Here is a 27,994-nt window from a genome sequence, read left to right as displayed (position 1 = left end):
GTGTTGCAGTCATGAGGCAGACAACGAGAGAAACCAGGCTCCAAAAACCTCTCCGTTTATTAAGTTACAAGGAGATCAAAGGGGTGCAGGGGGGGGTCAGGGAGGGCAGGGCTGTGCCGATCAGAGGGCAGCTCCTGGGCGCAAGCGGGGCAGAGGCTTGGGCTGCTGGAGGATGTGCTGCCGGCTGGGGGTGGGCACCCGAAGGCACATGGGGTGGAGGTTCCCCGGCCCCTCCTTGGCCTCCCCCGGGTGCGCATGGGGAGAGACCTTCTCCCGGACGCCACCCACACACCGGAGGGTCACCCCCGTGGCCAGCTGCACCGTCTGGGTCAGCAAGTTGGGCTTGACGAAGATGAAGCTGGTGGGCTGCAGGACCCCTCTGGGCGGGCTGGGAGGCTGGGCAGCTTTCTCCGCCAGGCTCCTCCGCACGCCCAGCAGCCTTTTGCCCTTCTCGGCCGGGCTCCTGGGCAGCTTGGGGGCTCTGCGCCCCGAGACGCTCTTCAGGGCCTCCTGCTGCTGCGACTCCACCTCTGGGTCCACCACCTCGGCCGAGGGCTTGACCCAGCGCTTGGGCAGGCTGGCCGGCTCCAGGCGCGGTGCGGCGGTGATGTTGCCCGCCTGGTCGTAGAAGACGTCCCGGGTGTTGGGCGGGCGGCCCAGCTGGATCCGCAGCAGGTTGCTGCAGGAGAGCGGCAGGAGACACGGGCGCGAGGCCTCCTCCACAGGCATCTGGGAGAGCTGGCGCAGGAGCAGCTCCTTCTCCGAGCCGGCCAGCGGCTTCACGATGTCGCTCAGCCGGGACGCCTGCAGGGGCCCGTAGTAGGCCTGGGGGCCCAGCCTGCTCTTGCAGGACGGCAGGGGGCTGATGGACACCAGGTGGGTTCCGGACTTCAGCACCGCCTTGCTGCTGTGGGACCTGGCGGGCCGCACCTCCTTCAAGGACTCCTGGGCCAGCTTCTCTGCCTCCCGCCTGGGGGTCCCCAGGGGGAAGCCCTGAGCAGCAATATCGGAGGGCCCTGCAGGCTCCTCTTTGGCAACGGGGGACTCCTCCAGGAGTTGAGGAACTTCCTCTGGGAGTCTGGGAACCTGGAGGAGAGACGTTGGCCAGGTCAGCCGACGGACCAGAAGATCAGCACCCCAAAATTTGAACATTGTTAGGTAAAGGTACCCCTGACTGTTAGGTCCAGTCGCGGACGACTCTGGGGTTGCGTGCTTATCTCGCTCTATAGGCCGAGGGGGCTGGTGTTTGTCCGCCGACAGTTTCTGGGTTATGTGGCCAGCATGACTAAGCCACTTCTGGCAAACCAGAGCAGTGCACGGAAATGCTGTTTACCTTTCCACCAGAGTGGTACCTATTTATCTACTTGCACTAGTGTGCTCTCAAACTGCTAGTTTGGCAGGAGCTGGGACCGAACAACAGGAGCTCACCCCATCGCGGGGATTCGAACCGCTGACCTTCTGATCAGCAAGCCCTAGGTTCTGTGGTTTAGACCACAGCGCCACCCGCGTCCCTTGAACATTGTTAGCGACCTTTAAAAATGACAATGTCCATCTAAGAAGCACCAATCGCTCTTCTTTCAGGAAACGCCCGAGAACTTGTTGGCCCAAACTGGAAATCTCTGGAACACTCGCAAAGGTTGCATTGGAGAAAAAAGCTTTCAGGGAAACGTACCAAGGAAGTTAAAGCCTTAAGCTGGGAAGAGACATTTTCATAGCACTATGTCCATTGCAATGGCATCCACCAGAGTTGCATTTGAACCTTGGGAAAATGCTTCTCCACAGGACCCTCTGGTTTGGGGAAATTGGGTGAGGAGGGGAAGTTGCTTACTAAGGGGTGCTGTAGTCTCATGTTTCTTTTGAATAACCAATTAAAAACACTGAAGAACACAAGCCAAGGGGCTAGAAGCCAGCCTGTTGGACGGGGTGGGAGAAGCTGACTGGTTATAATATCATTATTATTTATTAATTGTATACACCGCCCTTCCTTGAGAAACAAGAGGGCATTCTACAACATAAAATAAAAAAAATTATGGGGTTGAGGTTTTTTTTGCAATGTTTTGAAAGACTAGGCTTTGATGCTATGGTAGCAGAGCTGTTTTGACAGTGAAACAGTCTCCCTTGGGAGATCACCATCTTCCTTGGGGGTTTTAAACCGAGGTCAGGTGGCCATCGGTCAGGGATGCCTGAGCCGAAATTCCTGCACTGCAGGGGGCTGAACTTGATGGCTCTCAGGGAACTCTTTCAACTCTATGGTTCTGTGACTCTAAGGTTAGCCTCAAAACTGGGGGTTTGAAGAGCAGAATCAAGACATCTACCCGGACACCGGGGTCCAGCTCCGAGGGCCTTCTGCCGGTTCCCTCCCTGCAAGAAGCCAAGTTACAGGGAACCAGGCAGAGGCTTTCCAGGGAGTCAGGCAGGGGACATTCCCAACCCAACTGCTCTGTCCGGGGTTGGCAAACTGCAGAGGGATGGAGGCAGTTCAGGTGAAAGGGCAAAGCGTGAACTTTGCTGGAGGCCTGTGCCAAACGGGGAGGGATTTTCAAGGCTTGTGCCGCTGCCAGAACGCTGTAGGTCCAGGAGGAGGTGAACAAGGTAACTTGCGCCTCTTTTACAGCCAAGGCCACCTGCTCACTTCCTCTCTGAAGCGAAGTCATTCTGCTGGGACCTTGGCAGTCAACTACACCAGCCTCCAGGGCAGCAGGAACTGCGGCTTCCAGGCCAGGGATACGGAGCCCACCTTGCACAGTATTTGGCAGGGAGTTTCTCCCAGCCCTAACCAGAGATGCTGCCACTGGGGCCTGAACCCGAAGCCTTCAGCTCCACCATGGAGCTTCGGCTCTCCCTGGAGGACGCAACACCTCACGAGAGCAGCAGGGAAGCTGCAGCATGATGCTGCCATGCCACATTTGCCGCAACATCCCAGGGAGACTTCAACCTGCTAGGAACTAAGCCCATCGTGAGCTAGGGAGGGGCAAAATTGGTTTTCAATTATATCACCAGCTGAACACGGCAATATACTGATATATCACAATGTCTGACACAAGGATGGAGCTACGCAGAGCCACTGGCTGGATTCATGCTATTTCCTGCACTGTGATTTTTGGGTAGCGCACATGCAGCATGATTTGCAATACAGTTGTACCTCGGAAGTCGAACAGAATCCGTTCCAGAAGTCCATTTAACGTTCAGAAACCAAGGCGCGGCTTCCGAGTGGCTGCAGAAAGCTCCTGCAGCCAATCAGAAGCCGCGGAAGCCCCATAGGGACGTTTGGGTTCCAAAGAACGTTCGCAAACCAGAACAGTCACGTCCGGGTCTGCGGCGTTTGGGAGCCAAGGTATAGGTCAAAAATGATGAAACGGAGGTCATGATATGGTTTTGGACAATATATTGATATACCACCCAGCTGGGCCTTCTCTGCGGGCCAAGCACCCCCTGTCCCTTCTGCCCTCCTGGCAGGATCTGTCCTCTGGGGCCCCTGGTCCACCCAGCCCTCCTCTGGATGCCTCCCTGATCACCCCCCCAAAGCGTTATTGGAAGGATCTTGAATTCATCAGCCCCAGCAGGACGATGCCATCCCAGCAAGCCTGGCAGGTGTGCCAGCCTCACTGCCCTCCTACCTCTGGCTCCTCCGGGCGCGGCATGGCTTGCAGCACAGGCACAGAGCCCTGGGCCCAGGAGTCGGTGATGCCGGCAACTGGCTCCTCGTCCTCCTGCCAGGTGGGTTCCACGGGCACCCCGGCCTCGCCCTCGTCTCGCACCAGGAAGCGCCACTCGATGATCTGGAGCATGGCGTCCCGGGCCTGGGTGATGACGTAGGGGATGCACTGGGGAGGGGGCAGAGCGGAGGGTGAGCAGGAGGGGGGGAGGGGAGGGTCTGGCAGGGTCCCCTCCAAGGCTCACGGCCTCACCGGCCCCCCCCCCAGCCGGTCTGGAAACCCCAAGGAGAGAAAGAGAAACACACACACACACACACACTGCGCTCTCCCACAAACAGCCCAGCTCTGAGCATCAGAGTCAGAGGGGCAGGCAGGAAGCTCAGGCTGAGGGGCGAGATTTGCACCCGTGGCACATGCACACCTGGTTGGCCTCTTTCAAAAGGCCAGGCCGTCAGGCTCCTTGATACGGGATGGACACCTTCAGCCTATCCCTTTCGGTGCCTGCAAAAAATGCTGGGATTCCTGCATTGCAGCGGGCCGGACTAGATGGCCCCGGGGGGACCCTTCCAACTCTGCAGTTCTCTGATTCCAAGCTGTTTGCAATGGCTGGGCTAAGAAACGAAACATATTGTTGTTGTTGTTTAGTCGTTTAGTCATGTCCGACTCTTTGTGACCCCCTGGACCAGAGCACGCCAGGCCCTCCTGTCTTCCACTGCCTCCGGCAGTGTGGTCAAACTCAAGAACACTGTCCCACCATCTTGTCCTCTCTCGTCCCCTTCTCCTTGTGCCCTCCATCTTTCCCAACATCAGGGTCTTTTCCAGGGAGTCTTCTCTTCTCCTGAGGTGGCCAAAGTCTTGGAGCCTCCGCTTCAGGATCTGTCCTTCCAGGGAGCACTCAGGGCTGATTTCCTTCAGAATGGAGAGGTTGGATCTTCTTGCAGTCCATGGGACTCTCAAGAGTCTCCTCCAGCACCAGAATTCAAAAGCATCCATTCTTCAGCGATCAGCCTTCTTTATGGTCCAGCTCTCACTTCCATACATCACTACTGGCAAAACCATGGCTTTAACTATACAGACCTTTGTTGGCAAGGTGATGTCTCTGCTTTTTAAGATGCTGTGTTAGGTGCCAATTATTCTTATTCTTGATAGAATCACAGAATGGTGGAGTTGGAAGGGACCCCGAGTCATTCAGACATTTAGTTCAACCCCCTGCAATGCAGGAATCTCCACCAGATCACACATGACAGGTGACCATCCATTTATCTTTATATTTATCTTGTGTTTTTCAGGGTGGCTTAAAGAGAAAGTGAGAGAAAAAGATAAAAGCATAGAATGATAATCATTAGGAAGCTCCTGGTAGAGTACAGGGTCATGTTTAAGGTGCTGGTTTTGACCTTTAAAGGCCTATGCGGCCTAGAACCCTCGTACCTACAGGACCGCCTCTCCTGGTCTGCCCCACAGAGGACCTTAAGGTCCACAAATGACAACACTTCGGAGGTCCCAAGTCACAAAGTGGTTAGATTGGTCTCAACTAGGGCCTTTTCAGTACTGGCCCCAACTTGGTGGAACGCTCTGTCCCAAGAGACTAGGGCCCTGCGGGACTTGACATCTTTCCACAGGGCCTGCAAGACAGAGCTGTTCCGCCTGGCCTTTGGTTTGGACTCAGTCTGACCCTTGTGTTTCCCTCCCCTTACGGTTTTGATCTATGGGCTACTTTTAAAATGAGGCTGCATTTTAAAAGGTAAAGGTAAAGGGACACCTGACCATTAGGTCTAGTCGTGGCCGACTCTGGGGTTGCGGTGCTCATCTCGCTTTATTGGCCGATTTAAATTGCATTTTAACCTGTATTTTAAATTAGTGGTTTTTTTCCTATTATGTTTTTACTGTAATTTTACTGGTGTTAGCTGCCTTGAGCCCGGGAGCTGCTCTGGCCGGGGAGGGTGGGGTATAAATAATTATTTAAAATTATTAATATTAAAATGCAAATAGCATTATATATATATATATATGGGGAAAGAGACCCCTGATCATTAGGTCCAGTCGTGGACGACTCTGGGATTGTGGCGCTCATCTCGCTTTACTGGCCGAGGGAGCCGGAGTATAGCTTCCGGGTCATGTGGCCAGCATGACTAAGCCGCTTCTGGCGAACCAGAGCAGCGCACGGAAACGCCGTTTACCTTCCCGCCGGAGCGGTACCTATTTATCCACTTGCACTTTGACGTGCTTTCGAACTGCTAGGTTGGCAGGAGATATATACATAAAAGGCCTATTAAGAACAGAAACAGCAGCAACAATACTGCCTTCTCCGAAGGTGAACCCAGCTGGACAAAGTGGGCCATCACTGAGAAATAAAGCAGAAGAGAATCAATCACACAGTCCATCATTTGAAAAACAACACTTGCCCTCAAATGCCCCCTAGCTTCTATACCTGAGTTTCTGACGCTGCTCAGCCCTCCTCTCTTTCCTAGAAGGTGAGGGGCCTGGAGTTTGAAACCGAAGGGCTTCTGGCACGCAGCCAAGGCCCCGAACAGCAGCCTCCTCACCCTGGAAGACAGCGCTGCCCAAAGAACGACTCACCTGCCTCTCCAAATAGACCTTGAAACACTCCTCCAGGACATGATCAATCAGCCCTGCCAGGATGTCGCCCACGATATCCTCGGCTTCCTCAAAGCCCAGCAGGGAGAACCAGTCTCCTTCTGTCAGGCGCCCTGGGACGATCTCCACCAGGGGGACGGGTACCGTGGGCGGGCGCGACCTCTCCGCCCGGGACTTCGCCAGGGTCACGCGGGACGTCATTTTCTGCGGGGGAAACGCACCTCTCAGAGTCAGCTCTTGAGATGAGGGGGGGGGAGCAAGGAACAGCTCTGCGCCTGGTCCTCCGGCAAGGCGCTGGTGCCAACGATGGTCCCGTGCCCTTGCCCTCCCTGATCCCCGAAAGGGGTGCAGGGGGACTGGGGTGAGAAAGGAAGGACCTTCCTTGGTTTTTCAGTTCTGGGAGGGAAGGAAATGGGAGGGAAGCTCTGGGTCCCAGCACCAGCTCTGGGAGGAAATGATACTCAGCACTTGAGGCTGGCAAGGGCTGCAGGGACAAGGTGAAGGGCCCTGCCTGCAGGCTGGCGTAGCTTAGGGAGCCGGTTCCCCGCAGCTCACACCATTGGTCCACCCAGCCTGGGACACCTACTCTGGGGGTGGGGGAGTGGCAGCAGATTCCCAGGATCTGCAAGGGGCCAAAGATGCCCTGGAGGGAATCTGGGGGCTTTTGCACACACCATAGGTTGTTCTGAGCCCTTTCCAGCTTTGGGCAAAGGGGATCACAGCTCTGTAGGGTCCCTGATGGGGTTCTGGCCGCCTCTTGCCTCTGCCACATGGACTCCCATCAATGGAGTATGGACTGAATAGCAGGAGAAGAGACCAGCAGCAGCAGGATCAGGCCAAAGGGGGGGGGATCGTGTCCAGCACCCTGATCTCACAGTGGCTGACCAGATGCCCCAATAGGAAACCCACAAGCAGGATTCGCACACGGGATCCCTCTCCCCTCCTGTAGTTTCCAGCAACTGGGATTCAGAAGCATTGCAGAGCAGAGGCATTCTGGCTAGCAGCCATCCACAGCCCTCTGCTCCTCCACTGATTTGTCTGATCCTCGTGATGCAAGGCAGGAATTTAATTAATTACATTAATTAAAAATTTCTGCGCTGCTTTTCAATTAGAAAAGGAAAGCGGCTCATGCAGTGATAGCGTGTAGCAAATGGCAATAAGATAAGCATCAACAGTCGCCATCATGGCTGAAGACACCAGGAACCAATATGGAGGGAGAGGCTGTGCAGCATAATGGTTAGTGAAGGGGTCAGCAAGGTTTATCTTCCCTGGGCCTGATCAGTCCCGCGGAGATTCCTCCGTGGGCTGGATTGTGCGTGCGCCTGTGGTTTTTGGCGTCTGCACATGCACAGATGCAATTTTGGGCACCTGCGTCTGTGCAGATTCAATTTTTGGTGCCACGGAAGCAACTCCCTGCCACCGCACTGCACCAGTTTAGCGCAGTGCATGAGCGGGCATCTCAGTTTGGGGGCGGCTTGTGGGCTGGTCAAACGACCTCCACTGGCTGCTTCCGGCCCATGGGCCTTAGGTTGCTGACCCCTGGGTTAGAGTGTCAGAGTCCCCACTCAGCCAGGAAGCTCAGGGAGTGACCTTGGGCCAGTCCCTAACTCTCCGCCTCACCTATATTGCAGGGCTGTTCTGGGGATTCCGTGAGGAAGAGGAGAGCCCGGCACACCTCACGGACCTCCGTAGACCAAAGGTACAATCGAGGAAATAAATAAGAGAAGGTTAGGGAAAGTCCGGGAGAAGAGGGAAATTTTCCCACGGAGGTGAAAAGGCCCTCCAGCTGGTGCCAGCCTTATCTCTGCAGGAAGAAGATTTGACAGGATGGGGCCAAGGACTTCAATGGCAGGAAAACAGAAGCAGAGCAGCCAGCAGGGGGCCGGGTGTCCCTGGTGTGACGGCTCAACCTCAGGCCCGGAGAGGGAACCCAGGCGTCCGGCCGTGTCTGCTTGCTGGTCGGATCTGGAAGCGCCTGAGTGGGGATCGCAAACAAAAGACGAGAAGAAATAAGTTCTTGCAAGAAACCGCACCCAGAATCCTCGGAAAATGCAGGTCACTCGAAACTGGTTTAAATCGTGGGCATTAAAGACACAGATGGCAGAGAGCTTAAAAGCTCTTTTGTGCTGCAAAGACCCTGCAAAAAGGAGCTTTTAACCTTGTAGTTTTTTTTGGGGGGGTGGCGGCAAGAAACTCATTCCACACAGCACCTCCATGTTGCAAGAGCAGTTTGAATGGGGCGGCTCAACTATACGCTATTCTGTGTGTGGCGTCCCAGAACGTAACCCATGCGCAAGATGCAAGTGACCTGTAACCCGTCACCAACTCCTCTGCCCCCCGGAAAGGAAACAAAGCGAAACCAATTCAGCTGTGATGAAACCCCCCCGAACCACCTGGGTCACCCTGCACCTCTGGGTTTCCACCCCTTTCTTTGCCAATTTTTACCTCCTTCGGGAGGGCCACCCACCTGCTGCCCACCTGAGGGAGGATCACCTGTGGCCGCTCTGGACCGCAGAGTCCCAGAGCGGAAGCCCAGTCCACCAACCGCCAGACCATTCCAAAGAACCCACAAAGCTCATTGTTCTGAGAACAGTGAGAACAGAGAGGAGTTGAAGGGAGAAGCCGCCAGGGCCCCAGAGCGGCGGTTGCCATGGGGCCAGCTAGCGGGACCCCCTCCAGGGGATCGGCAGTCCAGCACCCGCCACCAGCAGGACCAACGGTCAGGGGGGAGGACGGAAGCTGCAGGCCATCGCCAGGGGACACCCCAAGGGTGAAGGCCAAGAGGAGAGCAGGGCAGCTGGAGCTCATGCGGAAGAGACGCCCGGGCGGCTGGAAGATTCAGGAGAGATGAAAGAAAGGTGGGGAGATAAACCACGGAACTCACTGCCACAGGAGGAAGTGATGACCACTAACCAAGATGGCTTTAGAAGAGGGTTGGACATATTCCAGGGGTTGGACTAAATGACTGACCCCTGGTGTCCCTTCCAATTTCGCAGTTCTACGTTACAAGTAAGAAACCAAGAGGAAAGGAATTTTTATCAAGGAATGGGGGGAATTCGTGGGATATTTGAATACAAAGAAGTTCATTAGCAGGATCAACGTAAGACAAGCAGTTAAAAGTAATGCTATAGAAATATTAGGAAGTAATTAATAGACGGAAATGCAGTATTTTAAAACAAAAATATAAGAAACCGCAACAGCGGTGAAGGGAAGTCAAAATATATACGTTTAGTGGGGAAATATTTGATTTGTGTGCCTCTGAATCCCAGGTGCTGGAGCCGCAGGAGGGAGAGTTGCTCTTGTACTTGGCTCAGGTTTGTGGTTTTCCCATTTGGGGCATCTGGTCGGCCAGAGGGAGACCCAGAGGCCTGATCCGGCCGAAGGCTCTTCTCCGCTGATGCTCTGGTGTCCAGAGGAGAATTTCCCTGGAAGGTCAGAGGAGTCTGCTGGATCAGACCCTGTTGAGGGATCCCAATGTCCAGCCCGGCCTCCCGTTCTCCAGGGTGTCCAGACAGAGGCCCAGGGTGGGAAACCTGCAATCCGGCCCCCGGCCCCCTTCCTGCGCTGCAGGGCTGCCTCTGACCTGGGGAACCAGCCGGGCAGAGGCGGCCCTCTTGAGGGAAGTCTTTAATGTCTGGCGCTGTACAGTGGTCCCTCGGGTTAAGTCCTTAATTCGTTCCTGAGGTCCGTTCTGAACCTGAAACTGTTCTTAACCTGAAGCAACACTTTAGCTAATGGGGCCTCCTGCTGCTGCCACTCCGCCAGACCACGATTTCTGTTCTCATCCTGAAGCAAAGTTCTTAACCTGAAGCACTATTTCTGGTTCCAGTTACAGATAGGTACCCGTGTTGGTCTGCCATAGTCAAAATAAAAAAAAAACATCCTTCCAGTAGCACCTTAAAGACCAACTAAGTTAGTTCTTGGTATGAGCTTTCGTGTGCATGCACACTTCTTCAGATACATCTTAGTTGGTCTTTAAGGTGCTACTGGAAGGAATTTTTTATTTTCACTATTTCTGGGTTAGTGGAGTCTGTAACCTGAAGCGTATGTAACCTGAAGCGTATGTAACCTGAAGCGTATGTAACCTGAGGTACCGCTGTATATAAAAAGATGGGTAAATAGAAGTTTGCACAACATTTTCCCAATCCAGAGCCCTGGATGTCACCTCGAATTCTGACAGTATTGATAAGCTTGAAAGTTCACCCATTCTTAATGTATGCTATCTTTTCTCTCCTGCATTCACATAGCTATACAGTGGTACCTCGGGTTAAGAACTTAATTCGTTCCGGAGGTCCGTTCTGAACCTGAAACTGTTCTTAACCTGAAGCACCACTTTAGCTAATGGGGCCTCCTGCTGCTGCCGCACCGCTGGAGCACGATTTCTGTTCTCATCCTGAAGCAAAGTTCTTAACCTGAGGTACTATTTCTGGGTTAGCGGAGTCTGGAACCTGAAGCGTCTGGAACCCGAGGTACCACTGTATTCTGTTGGGAGCCGCCCAGAGTGGCTGGGGAAGCCCAGCCAGATAGGCGGGGTATAAATTATTATTATTATTATTATTATTATTATTATTATTATTATTGGGGCCACCGGAACCCTGGAGCTGGAAGGGGCCCTGGAGCCATTCCTTCCAGCCTCCTGCAAGGCAGGGCCCTGTGCTAATTGGGCCTAGGACTGGAGGGCTGGCGTGGGGAGAGGGACCCCCCGAGGTCATCCATCCCAACCCGCTGCCTGCAGCAGGGATCTCAGCTCCCTGCAAATCTTGCCCCGTTGTAAGCCGCCTAGGGCACTGCTTTCACTACGGAAAGGCGGCATGCAAATCCAATGCTGAGGGGGGTGATGAGGGGCCCGGGAAGCTGCTCCTGCCGCGCAGGCGGCGGGCTGGACTAGCTGGCCCCTGGGGCCCCCCCTGAGGCGGGGAGTTCCGCCGGCCCTCAGGCCCGGCTTGGCGGCCCCGGCCCCCCCCCCGGGCACGCGCGCCCCCGCGCCTCACCGCCAGGCTGAGGAAGGTGGAGGAGACTTCGCGCAGAGACGGGCGCGCCCCGCGAGACGCCGCCAGCAGCCGCGTCGCCATGGCAACTCCGCCCGGCCGCCCATCGCCCGCGCCCCGCCGGCCACCGTCGTGACGTCAGCGCGCCCGGGCGCCGTCTCCATGGCAGCGGGGCAAGCGGGCCGGAGGAGCAGAGGCGCCGGAGGAGGAGGAGGAGCGGCGGGTGAGGCGGCGGCGGGCCGGGAAGAGCCGGGACCCCCAAGGCCCAGCGGGAGAGCGCGCGCATGCGCCCTGCGCGGCGGTGACTGGGCCGCCTGGCCGGTGGGCGGGGCCTGTTCCCGAGCCCTGGCCCTGAGGAGCTAGATGTCGGCGTGCGGGGTGCCAGCAGGAGCCCCTAGCCCATCTCTCTCTCTCTCTCTCTCGAGGCTGGAAGTGTTCCTGAGGGGCGCTCAGGGTGCCAGACCCAGGTTCAAATCCTCCCTGGGGCCTGGATTTTGGTGGGCAGCCCTTGAGCCCCTCCCATTCTCTCTGCCTCGCCTCCCTTTGCAGGGAAGGGGAAGAGCTGCGCAGGCGACCTCGAGCCCCCTGCCAGCCGGCTGGTGCAGAGGGACTCTCTGGCGGATCAGGCCCTGCTTAGCTGGGGCAGGGCGGGGGCGGAGGGAGGCTGATGAAGCCACAGGAAGGCTCCCGTCCACCTTGCGCGGCTCTGGGCTTGCGGGCAGCTGAGGCTGAGTCAAGAACTGGTAACGGATCCCGAGGGACGAAGTGCGGGGCACCCAGAGTCCTGGCCTGCTCCCTCCCTCCCTCCCTCCCACCTCCTACATACATGCCTGCAGGCGTTCATTTTCTTCCATGCATGCATATTTAAAACAAAACCAGGGAAGAATCTTGTGCATGCCCGGCAGATTTGTTATGGTGTTTTCCCTTGTGGATCATGAATCCAGCGCCTGACGCTCAGTGTGTAATTTTGATGCCACACGGGAGTGTGAAAGTCAAAACAAAACAAAACAAAATAAATAAATAAATTCCTGCCAGTAGCACCTTAGAGACCAACTAAGTTACTGTATTTTTCGCACGATAGGATGCACCGTACAATAGGACGCACTTTGTTTTAGAGGGGGGAGAACAAGAAAAAAAAATTCTCCCCCTCTCTGCCCAGCGCCCCTTCAGTGAAGCGGCAGGAGGCGCTGCGCCGAGAGGGGGAGAACTTTCCCCCTCTTGTTTTCCTGCTCTAAAACAAGGTGCCGTTTAAGGTGCGTTCAGGCGGCTACCTTGGAAGCCTGGAGAGTGAGAGGGGTCGGTGTGCACTGACCCCTCTCACTCTCCAGGCTTCAGGTTCCTTTCGACCTGCTCTTTGGGGCGGGGGAAGCCCACCACCAGCCCCAAAGAGCAGGTCAGGGAGCAGCGGAAAGTCGCAGCGGAGAGGCTCCTCCCATAGCCGCGCGTCACCTCTCCAGCCGAGAGAGGGTCGCGGGGGGCTGCTTTAGCCCCGCGAGTGCTCTCCCAGCTGGAGAGGTGACGCGCAGCTATAGAGACTCCTGCCATAGCCGCGTGTCACTTCTCCACCCGGGAGAGGGTCGCGGGGCTATGGCGTCTTCGCTCCATAGGACGCACACACATTTCCCCTTAATTTTTGAAGGGGAAAAAGTGCGTCCTATAGAGCGAAAAATACGGTAGTTATTGGTATGAGCTTTCGGGTGCAAAGATTTGGTTAGGGAATGTTGGAGTTAAATGGCAGTGAAGTGGAAATTGTAACCACCCGATATTTCAGTTGGAGCTTAAGTGTATGCAAAAGAAGCACAGGGACGCTTTGCCTGGAAGATGATGATGATGACGATGATGATGATAATAATAATAATAATATATTTATACCCCACCCATCTGGCTGGGTTTCCCCAGCCACTCTGGGCAGCTCCCAACAGAATACAAAAAACAGAATAAAACATCAAACATTTAAAAAATGGGGCCAGGGCGGCTCCTAACAGCCTCAGGGGCCAAGGTGAAAATTCCAAACGGTGCAGAAGATGTCAAAAGCAATCCTGGCAACTCAGGTAGTCGTGGTGGTCCAGGGCTGCAGAACCTGTGGGGGTCTCCTCAGACCTTCATAGAATTGTAGAGTTGGAAGGGACCCCAGGGGCCATCTAGTCCAACCCCCTGCAACGCAGGAATCTCAACTGAAGCATCCGTCCTAGGTGGACACCCGTCATGGCTGAACTGCAGTTCCCATCATCCCTGATCATTGGTTGCCCTGGCTGGGCCTGATGGGAGTTGTAGTCCAGTCCTGGAGGCCAGTACTTCAACGTTCTGCCTGGACATCGAGGTCCAGCACTGAGGGCCTTCTGGCGGTTCCCTCCCTGCGAGAAGCCAAGTTACAGGGAACCAGGCAGAGGGCCTTCTCGGTGGTGGCGCCCGCCCTGTGGAACGCCCTCCCATCAGATGTCAAAGAGATAAACAACTACCTGACATTTAGAAGACATCTGAAGGCAGCCCTGTTTAGGGAAGCTTTTAATGTTTAATAGGTTATTGTATTTTAGTCTTTTGTTGGAAGCCGCCCAGAGTGGCTGGGGAAACCCAGCCAGATGGGCGGGGTATAAATAATAAATTATTATTACTATTATTATTATTATTATTATTATTATTATTATTATTATTATTATTATTACCTGGCTGGCTCTCAGGTTGTGCTGCTGCCTGTCTCGGGTGCCTTTCTCTGCCTCTTGGCCTCATGCCCCTTCTCTCCCCCCCCCACTTTCCCCCTCCAGTCTCCCCCAAGCAGGATGTACCGAAAGGAGAAGAGCATTTTGCTGAAGGACAGCAGCCTGGCACTGTACAACAACATGAGCGTCCTGCCCCTCCCGGCCAAGAAGCTCACCTACTTTGCCAGCGTGCACGGCACCACCGTCAACATGGTGAGCGCCTCCGATGACGGCCTCAGCTTCTCCCACCGCCAGCTGCAGGCCAAGGAGGGCAGCCTGGCCGTCGGGGCCTCCATCATCACCCAGGTAACGGGGCTGGCTGGCAGGGAGGGAGGGAGGAGAACCCATCCCCAGCTCCCTGCCCAATCAATGCCCCACAGGGCAGCTGCTCTTCTGCTGTCACTGAGAAGCCAATATCGGCACCCTGAGGCGTCAACATTGGCCAGCCCAGAACATGCTGATCGAAAGGGCGATTGGAACAGGCTGGGGCAGAGAGGAATCTGCCTGGCCAGAAGTGCAGGCCTTTATTCATTTATTTATCTATTTTAATTGTTTTTATTTTATTAACGTATAAAACATATGTACATATAAAACACATACATATACATTCACATAATACAGTGGTACCTTGGGTTAAATACTTAATTTGTTCTGGAGGTCCATTCTTAACCTGAAACTGTTCTTAACCTGAAGCACCACTTTAGCTAATGGGGCCTCCTGCTGCTGCCGCACCGCCGGAGCACGATTTCTGTTCTCATCCTGAAGCAAAGTTCTTAACCCGAGGTATTATATCTGGGTTAGCAGAGTCTATAACCTGAAGCATATGTAACCTGAAGTGTAAGTAACCCAAGGTACCACTGTACACATACACAACACACTACCTTATTTTCATAACATAAAACATACCTACATTACTCTATATACTACCTACCTACACTGTACATATCAACATACCTACCCACCTACCCCACACGGACACCCACCAAGTGACTTGACTTCCAGCCGTTCTTGTTACGCTACCTTATTTTTCCAACTAGCTTATACGCATTTCATTATTTCCTCTAATCTCTTCTTCTGTCTTAACTTTACTCTCACTCTAATCATTTTCTAGATTCACTCAGTATCTGTCAAAAAATTTACTTTTTCCACATAAATTTTGATGTACAGTGGTACCTCAGGTTACATGCGCTTCAGGTTACATACGTGGCAGCAGCAGGAGGCCCCATTAGCTAAAGTGGTGCTTCAGGTTAAGAACAGTTTCAGGTTAAGTACGGACCTCCGGAATGAATTAAGTACTTAACCTGAGGTACCACTGTATTCCTTAAAGATAGCCCACTTATTCACTTTTTGTACCATATCTCCCCTTATCCTCCCTGTTAGTTCAGCAATATGGAAGTATTCCATCATTTTAGATAACCAGTCTGTTTTAGTTGGGACGCTGCTGCTTTTCCTACTTCTGGCAGTCAACAACCTTGCCGCCGTAGTTGTGAAGTGCAGGGCTTTATTTAAACTCAGCCCCAGATCTTTCTATCAAGAGTCCCAGTCCAGAATGCACAAAAGGAGCAGCAGTGCCTCTGAGCCCATGCAGAATGCCTTCCCTTCACTATTGAGCCAGTCGCTGGCACCTTTCTAGGCCTGCTTTAGCTCTGTGGTGTGGCTTGTGGGTGTGGTGGCATCTCAGGCAGCCTCCTTGGGTTGAATCCGTTGAATCATAGCACTGTAGCGATGAAAGGGACCCCATGGAGTCATCTAGTCCAGCCCCCTGCAATATAGGAATCACAACTAAAGCATCCCTGACCAATGGCCACCCAACTGCTCTGCTTAAATGCCTCCAAGGAAGGAGAGTGCAGCACCTTCCACTGTTGAGCGGCCCTTGCCACCAGCAAGTTGGGGAGCGGAGTCCTCCTCTGTCCCTCCAGGACCTGGCGCCCTTGCATTCCAGCTTTCGTGGGGCAGACCGGCACTTCCCTCACCCCTGATAGGTGACGGAGGACGAGGAAGTCCACAGAAGACCCCTCACCCAGAGCTTGGGAGAGGAGAAGGTCTCTTTGGGCCCCAGGGGGACAGCTCAGTGCTGGGCCAGGTGATGGCTGCCTTTGCTCCAGAGGGAGGGAAGCGTTGGAAGGCGCTTTGCACGCGCTCTGAAGCATCGCCTTCCTCATTCATCTCTGTGCTTTCCTCTGTGGCCACGGGGAAGCGGGCAGGGGCCAGAGAAGGGCGTCTTCCTGCTTCCTCTATTTGCACCCTTGTCTTCCAGGCTGCCTGGTGTGTCCTCCCTTCCCGGGTCCTCTTGGTTCTGACTTCACGGAAGGGGATCCAGGTGAGAAATGGAGCCGGGGGCCACGGAAACCTCTGCCCTAGAAAGGCCCCAAGCCGGTGACCTTCCAGACCCACCCCGTCTTCTGGGATGTGGACCGGCCCCCAGGAACCGCCTGCTGGATTCTTCAGCACTTCTTACCTTCCTCTCTCTGCTCTTTCTCCCTTCCCCCAAGATGTACGAGTCGGACGGGTCCATCATGGTCTACTGGCATGCCCTGGAGGGCTTGGAGTCACCTCCAGGTACCCTTTCTATTCCTGGCAGGAGGCAGGAGGGAGGGAAGGGCACCTGCTTTCAAGGGCAAAAGGGGGCTTGCCATATTTCAAACAGTGAAAATCCATTGAGCTTTCCTATCTCAAGCTGCAGCAATAGCAGGTTCCACCTTTTTGATCCAAGACAGGAGATATTCCCCTCCCTTTAAAAAAAAAACATTTCAACAATAAGTACAAGTTGTCTCAGTCCTGTGGAACATGCTGCCACTAGATATTCAGTGGGTGCCTTCTGTGCCAACTTTTAAACACCTGCTGAAAGCCTTTTTATTTTGCCAGGCCTATGCAGTCCATTAAGAAGTCCTGTATTTTTTGCTCCATAAGATGCACTTTTTTCCTCCTAAAAAGTAAAGGGAAATGTCTGTGCGTCTTATGGAGCGAATGCGTGGTCCCTGGAGCCGAGTCGCCCAGGGGCAAAAAGCAGATGGTGATATTTTATTTTTTTTTGAAAGAGGGAAGGGGGTGTTGAAACAAAGCAGCTGATTGGCAAGTGATTGGGACGGGGGGAGGTAAAAGCACATGGATCCTCAGGATTTTTGCATTGGGTCACCCCAAATTCACCATCAGATCACATAGCATGTCCGTGGCTACAGCCTGCACCAAAAAAATCACACATCCACTGTTTCGTGGGGCCACAATGGTGCAAAAATGTGGTTACAAAGCACGGGTCCACATGGATCCTCAGGATTTTTGCATTGGGCTACCCCAAACTCACCGTCAAATCATATATCATGTCTGTGGCCACAGCATGAACCACAAAAATCAGACATCCACTGTTTCGTTCAGAATATTTTTTTCTTGTTTTCCTCCTCTAAAAACTAGGTGCGTCTTATGGTCAGATGTGTCTTATGGAGCGAAAAATACGGGTCCATCTTTCCACAATGCTCTGTCGATGTTTGTTTTTAATTTATTTTTGCTTTTAAATTGTTTTTAACTTTTTATTAATCTATTGCTCGTTTCATGTAAGCCACTGTGAAATACTTTTATGATGCAGCAGTATATAAATACTTCTATAGACAAACAAACATCACATTTCCAAAAGAGGATCTATAAAACACCCACTTTTCTTAACTCCTGGAGACCAGTTACCCGTGGGGCAGATTTGTAGTTTGGAATCCTCCTCTCTCCTATTCCTGTAGGTCCCTTCTCTTTCCCTCCAGTCCTGATGTCTTCTCTGAAGTTGTGTCTCAGCAGCTCTGTGAAGAAGCAGAGAGTGGAGGGGAAGAAGCAGAGGCCTCGGAGCTGAACCTTTTAGAAGCCCACCTCTTTTCTGAATTTGCATGGATTCCTCCTGCTGGGGACGTGGCCGTGCACACCTCCAAACCCATGAGGGGCGAGTAGCAAGGCACCTCCCTGGCACATGCCTCCTGCCCGTTTGGAGGGGTGCACTTCCACGCCCAGGGAGCTCTGGGGCAAAGACCCCCAGCCAGCCCTGGGCCTCGGCGGCTGCCTGATCTCTGCATTCTCTCCTTTTCAGGGAAGGCTGTGTTTGCTCGTGGGATCGCGGCAACCGGGCAGCGCTTTGTTTGCGTAGGTGAGGAAGCAGGAAGGAAATATGGGCGGGGGGGGAGGTCAGGGGAGGAGAGCCGAGCAGAGTCAAAGGCACTGCTGAGCAGGGGGGGGGCACCCCATTGCTGTGGGTGAGAGTAGTCGACCCCCTGAGGACGGGCCATGCCTGAAGCCTCACTTTACTGTGTCAGTGGCAGCAGCTGCAGAAGGGATTGGCGCCATGGTTGAATTTCACGGAGACACGTTTGGCCAGGGGTCGGCAAGCTAAGGCCCATGGGCCACAAGCAGTCCACGGGGGTCGTTTAACTGGCCCATGAGCTGCCCCCAAACTGAGCCACCAGCTCAGCGAGTCCCTGCGCACTGCACTAAACCAGCATGGCACAAGGACTCGCTTCCACGGCACCGGAAATTGCGTCTGCGCAGATGCAGACACCAGAAATTACGATCCAGTCCATGGAAGGATCTCCGCTGGAGTGAACCGGCCCAGGCGAGGTAAACCTCGCTGACCCCTGCGTTTGGCGGTGGGAATGGATAGCTAGTGGCACTGCTTTGCGGAGTTAGCCAGGATCGCCATCTAACTCCAGAGGACTTGTTCCCCCTGCACGAAGGGCAATTCCCCTGGGAGAGGGCTGCAAGGAGGGCTGGTGCAGAATGGGTTGCCCCGGTGAGCTCACCTGGGCAGGTGGGAGGATGCTCTTCCGCAGGTGAGGTGAGACCGGCCCACTTGGGCCTGCTGCTTCAGAACCCCCTTGCCTGCCTTCCCTCTGCAGGGACGTCCCTGGGGTCCGTCCTCGTCTTCGATGTCCCCGCCAAAGGCACCAACATCACGCTGAGCGAAGTCCTGGAGAAGCACTGCGACTCCATCACCGACATTGCCGCCGAGCTGTGCGAGCAGCCGGTAAGGAGGAGCTGGGAGCCGCCGGGTGGGTGCCGCTCCCACAGGGCCCCCAAAGCCCCCCACTCGGGGGGAGCTGCAGCTGCTGCTGCTTCGCCTGGACATGGTCTCGCCTCGCCGCAGGTGCTGCTATCGCCTTGGGCTCGTTGGGAAGCCAGTGGAGTCCCACTTTGGCCCCAGGCGCTTTGCACCCAGTCCTTCGGCCTGAGTTAAAAGCTGGGGTGCTTCAGTTGGCACTGCCAACCCCTCTCCCCAGTCTGGCAAGGCCTGGTGTGAAGTCTGCACAGCTGGCTTTCCAGGCTCACCGCGGTGGCACCCTAGGAGGAGGGTCATTGCAGGGTGCTTCTGTGGCAACCTAAGAGATCCTTGCCCAAGGCACGGGTCCCCCAAAGGCCATCTAGTCCAACCCCCTGCAAGGCAGGAATCTCAGCTAAAGCATCCCTGGCAGGGGGCCATGCCATGTTGTGACAGAAGTCCTGCAAACTTTTAACAGCCCAGCTATGCGCTTGCCTTCCTGCCCAGAGCAGCAGCGACTGTTCTGCATCTCCTCCTTGTGGGCTTTGCCCGGGTGCCATGCTGCCAAGCGCCGTGGGAGCAGTGAGCTGATTCTGCCCTTTCCCCCCCTGCTGCAGGAAGGCGTGCCTGATTTGGTGACGGCCGATGACTCTGGAGCCTTGTGCATCTGGTTTTCCGGAGAGACGTTCACGCTGGCCAACAAGATCCCGGCTTCTGAGTAAGCGCAGAAAGAGAGGGGCCTGCTCTGGGGACAAGGATTTGGCCCTCCTGAAAGCAGTCAGCCCCGAGAGAGATGGAAACAAAGCCTTGACCACTCTGGCCATGAGGGGGGGTGGCTAATGGCCCTGAACCCAGCCCAGCCCTGCCCCACTCCAGGGCCTGAGCAGAAGCAGGCTCGCCCCAGCCTCTCCCAGTGGCCTGCCTTGCTCCAACCAGGCACCTTTCCCAGTCCTGTCCAGAGGTGCCCCTGGGGGTCAAGCCTGGGGGCCCCTGCATGTCCAGCAGTTGCTCTTGCCCCCCCCCCCCTGAGCAGCAGCCTTCCCCCTGGCACAGGAGCCTCACCCAATACCCCCATCCCACGCCCAGGTGCACCTGCTCCTCCGTCAAGCTGTGGAACGGCATCATCGCGGCTGGTTACGGCAACGGGCACATTCGCCTGTACGAGGCAGCAAGCGGGATCCTGCGAGCGGAAGTCCGCGCTCACGCCCGCTGGATCTATGCCCTGGACCTGGCGCCCGTCTCGGGGAAGGTGGGTCTGTCCTGCGTTTGAGGAGGTCGGGGTTTCTCAGGAGAGGGGAATGGTGGGGCAGGGCAGAACCTCGCGGGTGGAGCAGAGCGGGCAGAGTGAGCCAAGCTCCATCGCATGCGGAAGGCGTCCTCTGACTGGGCCACTGACATGCCAGGTTTGGGCAGGAGTGAGCCTCCACCAGTGGAACTCCTTGCCACCGGATATAGCAAAGACTTTCAGTGGCTTAATGAGGGATCTGTACAACCTGTGCCAAGGGGCTAGGAGCTCTGGTGGCAAAATTTCAGAGAGGGGCTTTCTCCAGCGCTGCTCCCACCAGGAGGTGCCTGCTTGCCTGCTCTTGGCTGGGCTTCCGCTCCCTCTGCCTGGCAACGGCTGCCCTTTGCACGCGCTCTTGGTCACTCCTAAGGGAGCTTTTACCCCCCCCCCAGGAGAGCTGCCCCAGGCCCAAGCCAGGGTTATTGGGAGTTATTGGGCTGTTGTTTATATTTTGATTATATATATATATATATATATATGCAGGTTTTGGTGTCTTCGGGTGTCTTCCCGTGTAAGAGTCGGGGTGTCTGTGCGACGTTTCGACGAGGTCTCACTCGTCATCTTCAGGCTGGTGCTTTCGGCTTCTTGTTACTGGAACAGAGCAGAATCTGGTGTTTGAGTTCCTATAAATACTGTTGAGGGGTGTGGTGTATAGCCTCCAACGTTCTGGGCAGAGAGGAAGTTCCTAGATTAGTGTGCCTTTTCTTCTTTTGTTCCTTAATTACTTGAGGGATATCTTGAGTGATTTCATGAGTGATATTCTGAATACCACTGGGTGGGTCATTAAGTGTAGATTAGTTGCTAAAGCTTTCGTGTCTTGACCTCTTGAGCTTGTGAAGAGTTTTTCTGAGAAGATGGCTATACACCACACCCCTCAACAGTATTTATAGGAACTCAAACACCAGATTCTGCTCTGTTCCAGTAACAAGAAGCCGAAAGCACCAGCCTGAAGATGACGAGTGAGACCTCGTCGAAACGTCGCACAGACACCCCGACTCTTACACGGGAAGACACCCGAAGACACCAAAACCTGCATTCCTGTACCCGTGAAAATCTACGAAAGCAAATATATATATATATATATAATGTTTTTATGTTGATCTTTTCTGTGAACTGCCCTGAGACCTCCAGGCATAGGGTGGTATATAAATTCAAGAAACAGTACTAAATGAAGGGAGGCCCCAGCCCCACTGATGACTCCTCTCCCCCCACAGCTCCTGTCGGCAGCGGAGGACTCCTTTGTGCAAGTCTGGAAACTGAGCCCCAGCCCTGACTCTGAGGGCATTGAGGTGAGGCCGGCTTCCCTGGTTGGGTGGCCCTCTGCCATAGATGCTTCAGCCAAGATTCCTGCCTTTCAGGGGGTTGGACTAGATGACCCTTGGCTCCCTTCCACTCTTTAGATTCTAGGATTCCTCCAGGCACTTCTGCCAGGCACCCCCAGCCTCCTCCCAGGGCCATATCTCCCACCCCACACTCCGCCCCGGCCATGGACCCCACTTGCCCCCTGGATTGTGCTCAGTGGGGACTCTCCTCCGCTGGATGTGGCCCCTGGGCTCAGCTGGGGGCTTGTCCATGCAACCCGCTTCCTCCTCCCGGGCCTGTGAGTTGGAGCTTGGCGGAAACAGGAGCGCCCACGCTGACGACGGGGGTGGGGTGGGGAGGGGGCTGACACTGTTCCCAAGCAGAGGTGCAGACTTTTCTGACAAACCTTAAAAAGAGGAACAGAAGCCCTGTGACTGGATTGGGCCAGCGGCTCTGCCTCTTGCGTTCTCACAGAATCATAACCTTGGCTCCCAGGACGTTTCCGAGCACAATTCAAAGTGTTGGTGCTGACCTTGAAAGCCCTAAACGGCCTCGGTCTTGTATACCTGAAGGAGCGTCTCCACCCCCATCGTTCTGCCCGGACACTGAGGTCCAGATCCAAGGGCCTTCTAGCGGTTCCCTCCCTGCGAGAAGCCAAGTTACAGGGAACCAGGCAGAGGACCTTCTTGGTGGTGGCACCCACCCTGTGGAACGCCCTCCCTTCAGATGTGAAGGGAATAAGCAACTATTTTACTTTTAAAAGAGAACTGAAGGCAGCCCTGTTTAGGGAAGTTTTTAATGTTTGATGCTGTATTGTTTTTAATATCCGGTTGGAAGCTGCCCAGAGTGGCTGGAGAAACTCAGCCAGATGGGCGGGATATAAATAAATTTATTATTATTATTATTATTATTATTATTATTATTATTATTATTGAGTTGGAAAGGCCCCCCAGGGCCATCTAGTCCAACCCCCTGCCATCCAGGAACATTCCCCTCCTAGGAACACAGGAAGTTGCCTTATACAGAGCCAGCCTATCAGTCTACCATCCATAGCTGTCAAGCTCCCCTTTTTTTGCGGGAAATTCCCTTATTCCAGCGCCGTTTCCCGCTGCTATCCCGGATTGTTACATATCCCGTAGGCTGTCCCCGGGACAGGTGAGGCTGCTGATCCCTTATTTTTGAGGCTGCTGATCCCTTATTTTCAAATCTGAAAGTTGACAGCTCTGCTACCATCCCTAGTGCTGTCAACACTGGCTTGCAGCAGCCCTTTAGGATTCCAGTCAAGGTCCCCTTCCAAGCCTGCCTGCAAGATGCCATTCGAGATTGAATCGGAGGCCTTCTACCATGCAGAACAGTCTCTCTGCCCCTGAGCTTTAGCCCTTCCCATGGCAGCCCAACATCCCTCCCCCAAATAACAGGGTGCTTCCTCCCCAATCCGCCTTGAAGCAACATCCTCGTTTGCTGTAAGCTGAGCAGCAGGTCTAGAGGGCAGAGGACAGAGGCTGCGGGAGCCCAGGGCCTCCCAAGGGCAGCGGGGGGGTGGTGGAGGAGGATGAAAGGGATTTGGGTGGCTTATTCTCCCCCTCCCCCCCCCCGCCAGTGCCAAAGTCAGAAGCAGAAGAGTTGCCGCAAGCCCACTGCTCCCTTCCTGGCCCTGCCAGAGGATGGGGGTCAGGGAGTTCCTCTACGGGGGACACCCAGAATGACATGGTGCCCCCCATCTCTCCCCAGATTCAGCACTGCCATTCAGAATGCGTGACAGACACCATGATCTGCGGCGCCCGCTTCTGCAACCCCGAGGGCAGTGCCTTTGCGGTCACCGGCTTCGAGCTCAGCGAGATAATCCACTATGTCCTGGCGTAGCCCTTCCTGGCCGCAGGAGGGGACCATCTGGAGGCAGGCCTGGAGGGGGGGTGGGACGGATAAAGCAGAGGCTCTCTGGGCACCCTGCAGAGGGGGCTCAGGGAACAGGCATCAGGGGCCCAACTTGCCTCCCCACTTTAGGGCCACAGCTCCCAAAAACACTCCCTTCCACTGTCTGCACGCCGGGCAAGGCGGGGAGCACAAATCCTCATGCGACACCCCCCCCCCCCGCATTGCTCTCACCGTAATGCTATTCAAAGCCCCAAGGAGCTGCTGTCTCTGCCTTGCCCCCCCCCCCAGCAGACCACTTACTCTGGCTCCAGAACCAGGGACACCACCGTCCTTGCCCAGGCGAGAATATTTTCCAGGGCCCTCACACTCACAGACCCAAAGAACTTGGGGGGGGGGTGCAGAGAAGAAACTGCCCAGGCACTGAGAAATGGGGGCAGGCCAGAATAATGATTGCGTCCCCTACCTGCCCCCCATATCTTAGTAATATCTCCTCCTCCTCCTCCTCCTCCTCCTCCTCCTATTAGAAAGGCACTTGTCAAAGGTGGTGCTTGGCCCCTGATAAAAGTTGGCAGCTGTCTCTGATGGAAGTGGGCTCCCATCACCCAGACCCACGGGGTGCTGGGGTCCCGGCTGAAGTGGCGCTTGGCCCGGAGGGGGCATAATTCTGAAAGGACGGCCCCCACCAGGCCTGGCCCTCCTACAGCTTCTCTCCCAGATACAAAGGGCCCAGTGCTGGTGGGAGACCCTGGCCTTGCCTCCCGCCCTGCAGCCGCCTCTTGCTTGGGGTGGGGGGCACTAGTTTGTCCAGCTGGGCCACAGCTCAGCCCTGCTGCTCTCTGCCTCCCACCGGGAGAGGCTACACAGGAGGGTCAGCCTACCGGGGGCCACATTTATTTATTTTTTACCTCTCTTGCTGTAGCAAGAAATGGAAAGGCGAAGCTGAGCCACAGTTCTTCAAACCAGCCATGCGAGGGGCAGGGAGTCATATGAGGTTGTTTCTTGTAAAGAGAATGAGCCCAGCACCAGGAGCCTCTTGCACCCCAGTGGCAGGGCAGGACTAGTCCCCCCCCCTTCCTGGCACTTCCTGGCAGGAGGGGGCAGGTCCCTGGCTCTCCCCGGGGTGCTGGGCTCCACATCCCGCCCTAGTCCCTGACAGACTGGAGAGTGGCAGGTTCCCCTGGCCCAAGAGCAGCCAGAAGCCCCCAGGAGGGTCTCCCGTGGGTGCAAGTCAGGGCGCAAATGTATTGTTGTTCACACGAGTTTTTTTGTTCAGAGTTTTCTCCATTTTTGTCTACGAGCTGAACTGTGTTTTGCTAGATGAATAAAGATGTTAAGTGCTAGCCACCGGCGTGGAAGCATTTGTCTGGTTTTGGAAAGGGAAAATGCCTCTTGCTTCTTAGTGCCACGGCCACAGTGTGTGTGTGCGCGCATATGGCAGTCTCACAACTTGCGCCATTGCAGCTTTGCATGGGAGGCAGGAAAACGAATGAATGGGGAGTCAGAAAGGGCAATTTTGAGACCTCACACCCTCTTCCCAGAGGCCTGTATGTGAGGCAGAGGGCAAGGCCCACCCCAGACCTGTAGGGATGGTCATGCTGGGAGCAGTTGGGGGGTTTCCTGGCTGTGCCCCATTTGGCCTCTGCATGCGCACCCCCTGGAGGAGACTCTTGAGAGTCCCATGGACTGCAAGAAGATCAAACCTCTCCATTCTGAAGGAAATCAGCCCTGAGTGCTCCCTGGAAGGACAGATCCTGAAGCTGAGGCTCCAAGACTTTGGCCACCTCATGAGAAGAGAAGACTCCCTGGCAAAGACCCTGATGTTGGGAAAGATGGAGGGCACAAGGAGAAGGGGACGGCAGAGGACGAGATGGTTGAATGGTGTTCTCGAAGCTACTGATACGGAACGGGGGGGGGGGGGCAATGTCTTCTTCACTACAATATATTTGCTCAATTTCTCTAGGACTCCATCACCCCTCCCCTGTCCTCCATAATCTCTCAAGTAATACTGTCAAAATCCTGTTACAATGTATCCACTCTGTTTCTGCTTTTGCTCTATAGTACAGAGTGGCTTAGAAATCACTGAAATCTTCAAAAATTGATATAAAATCAACCGTAACTCCGATTTCTTCACTTTTGGTGTCATTCAACTCAGCTCCCCCTGGACTCCATAATGCTACCCCTACCTCCATAATCCCCGAAGCGGCAGGTCACGTACACAGGAATTTCTTAATCCTGTCAGATAGTCTTGCAAAATCCTTCCTTCGGGCAATATTAGGTGGCAGACGATGCATATCTCTGACCCATTGTCTTGCCACCACTGGTACTCAATAAATGTGTATCTATGTATATTTCCCGCTCCGCATATCCCCCCTCCCTCATCCGAAAATGCTAATTAATGTAATCCCACCTTTTCATAATGTATTCATGACGTGTAAAGTATATTCATGATGTAACTTGTGAAACCCAACCTTCCCATAATGTATTCGTGACGTTTCATGCACTGTATTCTGGGACATGGAGGGAAAACTCAAAAGTTCATGTCACCCCTTTCTCACTGTTCAATCTCGCCTTGAACCTGTTGCGCAATAAACTTGGATCTTCTGCAGTTTGCTCCTGCGTCCGGCTGAGCTCATTTTCTTCCGCAGGGACCCACGGACTTAGTCCGATGAGCTGGGTGGCAGAGTAACCCCGCACCCAGAATTTTTCCGTAACACTACAAACATGAGTCTGACCAAACTGCGGGAGGCAGTGGAAGACAGGAGTGCCTGGCGTGCTCTGGTCCAGGGGGTCACAAAGAGTTGGACATGACTAAACGACTAAACAACAAAACAATGCGCACCCCCAGAACCAGACCCTGGCATAAGGTGCCAGCCCACTGGAGTGCGAGCCGAGTGCAGCGCAAGTCACAGCTCAGCCTTGGGCTTCCAGGACTTTGGGCAGCTCTTCTTTTACCCTGCTGCAAAATGGGAATGCATGTAACTGCCAGAGAAAAAACAGCCCCCTCCCCTGTCCGACATTGCTTTTGGCAGATGACTGTTGCAGGAATTTATGTATAGGTTGGGGGGGGGTTACCCCTCCAGCAGATATCATGCACATGCAGCCCACTACCAAAACCAGCACAATCACTTTTGTGACTTGACTTTCTTCCTATCTATTCAACGGGCCTCTGCTGCACAATACCAAATGTAAGAATTCACTGATCAATGTATCTCTGTACTGGCTCACTGGGAAAACTTCAGAAATTCCTATAGACCTGTGAGCTCAGCTCCTCAGCAGCCCCTCTGCCTGAGTGATAATCCCTGGCATCCTGATACCTGAGTGCCAGACAGGTAGTCATCCCACAAATAACAAACCCAGATGAAGACAAAAGGATATGATTAATGTGGCTGGGAAACAGGGAAATGTAAATATCTTTTTTGTTTAACTTGATGGGTGTTTGGTGGAGGGCAAGGAGAACCATGGGGCAGGGTCCAGGATGCTCAGATCTCCCCTTTCATGATGTAACCATGATGTATTGGTGATGTAGTTTGGGGGGGGGTGTAACATGGGGATCAGCAGCTAATAAACGTTTGGGTTCTCTCTTGTACAGGGCTTCCATCTTGTTCCACCTTGTGGCAGGTGGGAGTCCTGTTGCAACAGTCTTCAATCAAGACCAGGCCTACTGGCTGCTGTTTTGCTCTGGGATTCCTGGCTGGTGTTTTTTGTCCAAGGGAGCCCTCAGATTTCTCCGTTAACATGGCCCTTCTGCCCTGTGGCTCCCTTAAGCAAGGTCGCTGCCTCTCGGGTTACAGTTGGGGGACATCTAGGCTGGTCTTGCTGCTCCGCTTCCCCAGGGGAGAGACTGGGGGAAGGAGCCGCCGTTCCAGGGACTCCCCCCCCCCCAGGTGACCTCCTCCTGTGGTCAAAGGGGACCAAGGGGATGGGGCTCGTCTGACCCCAGCGCTTCCCTCCTGGCTGCACAGAACAGCACCAAAGAACCTCTGGGCCAAACTCCAAGGGCAGCTGGTGTGCAAGTGGAGGAATGCCAACTTTGGCAGAGTGTTGCAACAGCGTGTAGGGCTGGAAGCAGCCAGGCCAGCTATAAACAGGCTCCGATCACATTTCTCCCTGCATAGGCGTTTGCCCCCCCCCCCCATAGGACTCTTCTAGAGGCGGCCAGGCCGTTGCCCTGCTCATGGCAGCAAAGGATTCCTGCAAACCAAGTGGCCTCTCGCCTCTGCCCACATCAAGGGGCGGGGGGGGGCAGCTGCTTGGAGGAGCCTTGGGGAAGGGGCTCCTCTCTGGGCTGTTCAGCAGCTCCAGCCCAAGCCCCCCAGGGCCAGAAGGCAGCTGCAGGCCCTGGAAGAAGAGGCGGCTTGCCAAGGGAAATCAGGTGCTCTGTGGAGCAACGCACTCATGACTTCAGCCCCAGCCAAGATTTCTCTCTTCCCTCTGCCCCTGAGCCTGAAGGGCTTCTGGAGAAGGCAAAAGGCAGAGACCCTGCTCCCTAGAAAAATGGGGGGATGCAGACGGGCAAAGCACCCATGGGGGTCGACTCCCCTCTGCATGCCCTTTCATACAAGAGCCCTGCTGGATGAGGCCATAGAACCACA

The 27,994-nt window shown here is 54.7% G+C and overlaps 2 protein-coding genes across 6 annotated transcripts; one reads left to right on the top strand and one right to left on the bottom strand.

Annotated features, from left to right (window-relative positions):
- Positions 1-39: 39 nt before the first annotated feature.
- On the bottom strand, positions 40-11,367 carry LOC309539998 (uncharacterized protein C2orf81 homolog). 3 transcript variants are annotated; one of them, XM_082236540.1, is made up of 5 exons: positions 8,745-8,788; positions 7,878-8,226; positions 6,234-6,457; positions 3,618-3,824; positions 40-1,086 (listed from the first exon to the last, which is right to left on the bottom strand). In XM_082236540.1, exons 3-5 carry the CDS (start codon positions 6,450-6,452, stop codon positions 121-123), a joined length of 1,392 nt encoding a protein of 463 aa, XP_082092666.1. In that variant the 5' UTR covers positions 6,453-6,457; positions 7,878-8,226; positions 8,745-8,788; the 3' UTR covers positions 40-120. The 3 variants fall into 3 exon arrangements, with proteins under 3 accessions (XP_082092666.1, XP_082092667.1, XP_082092668.1); XM_082236541.1 differs by having other exon boundaries at positions 8,719-8,752; XM_082236542.1 differs by lacking the exons at positions 7,878-8,226; positions 8,745-8,788 and adding an exon at positions 11,243-11,367 and having other exon boundaries at positions 6,234-6,455.
- On the top strand, positions 8,932-24,742 carry WDR54 (WD repeat domain 54). Of its 3 annotated transcripts, none has more exons than XM_082236610.1 (10): positions 8,932-9,184; positions 14,002-14,241; positions 16,193-16,255; positions 16,428-16,494; positions 17,999-18,055; positions 18,801-18,928; positions 19,558-19,658; positions 20,027-20,189; positions 21,440-21,514; positions 23,259-24,742. In XM_082236610.1, the coding sequence occupies exons 2-10, from the start codon at positions 14,017-14,019 to the stop codon at positions 23,388-23,390; spliced, it is 1,011 nt and encodes a 336-aa protein (XP_082092736.1). In that variant the 5' UTR covers positions 8,932-9,184; positions 14,002-14,016; the 3' UTR covers positions 23,391-24,742. The 3 variants fall into 3 exon arrangements, with proteins under 3 accessions (XP_082092736.1, XP_082092735.1, XP_082092737.1); XM_082236609.1 differs by lacking the exon at positions 8,932-9,184 and adding an exon at positions 9,198-9,260; XM_082236611.1 differs by lacking the exon at positions 8,932-9,184 and adding an exon at positions 11,456-11,462.
- The last annotated feature ends 3,252 nt before the right edge of the window (positions 24,743-27,994 follow it).

The sequence above is a fragment of the Podarcis vaucheri genome (assembly GCF_965113315.1).
Source record: "Podarcis vaucheri genome assembly, chromosome: 9".
Taxonomy (NCBI): Eukaryota; Metazoa; Chordata; class Lepidosauria; order Squamata; family Lacertidae; genus Podarcis; species Podarcis vaucheri.
Note: the sequence above shows the minus strand (reverse complement) of the source record. Positions and strands in the feature narration are given on the sequence as shown.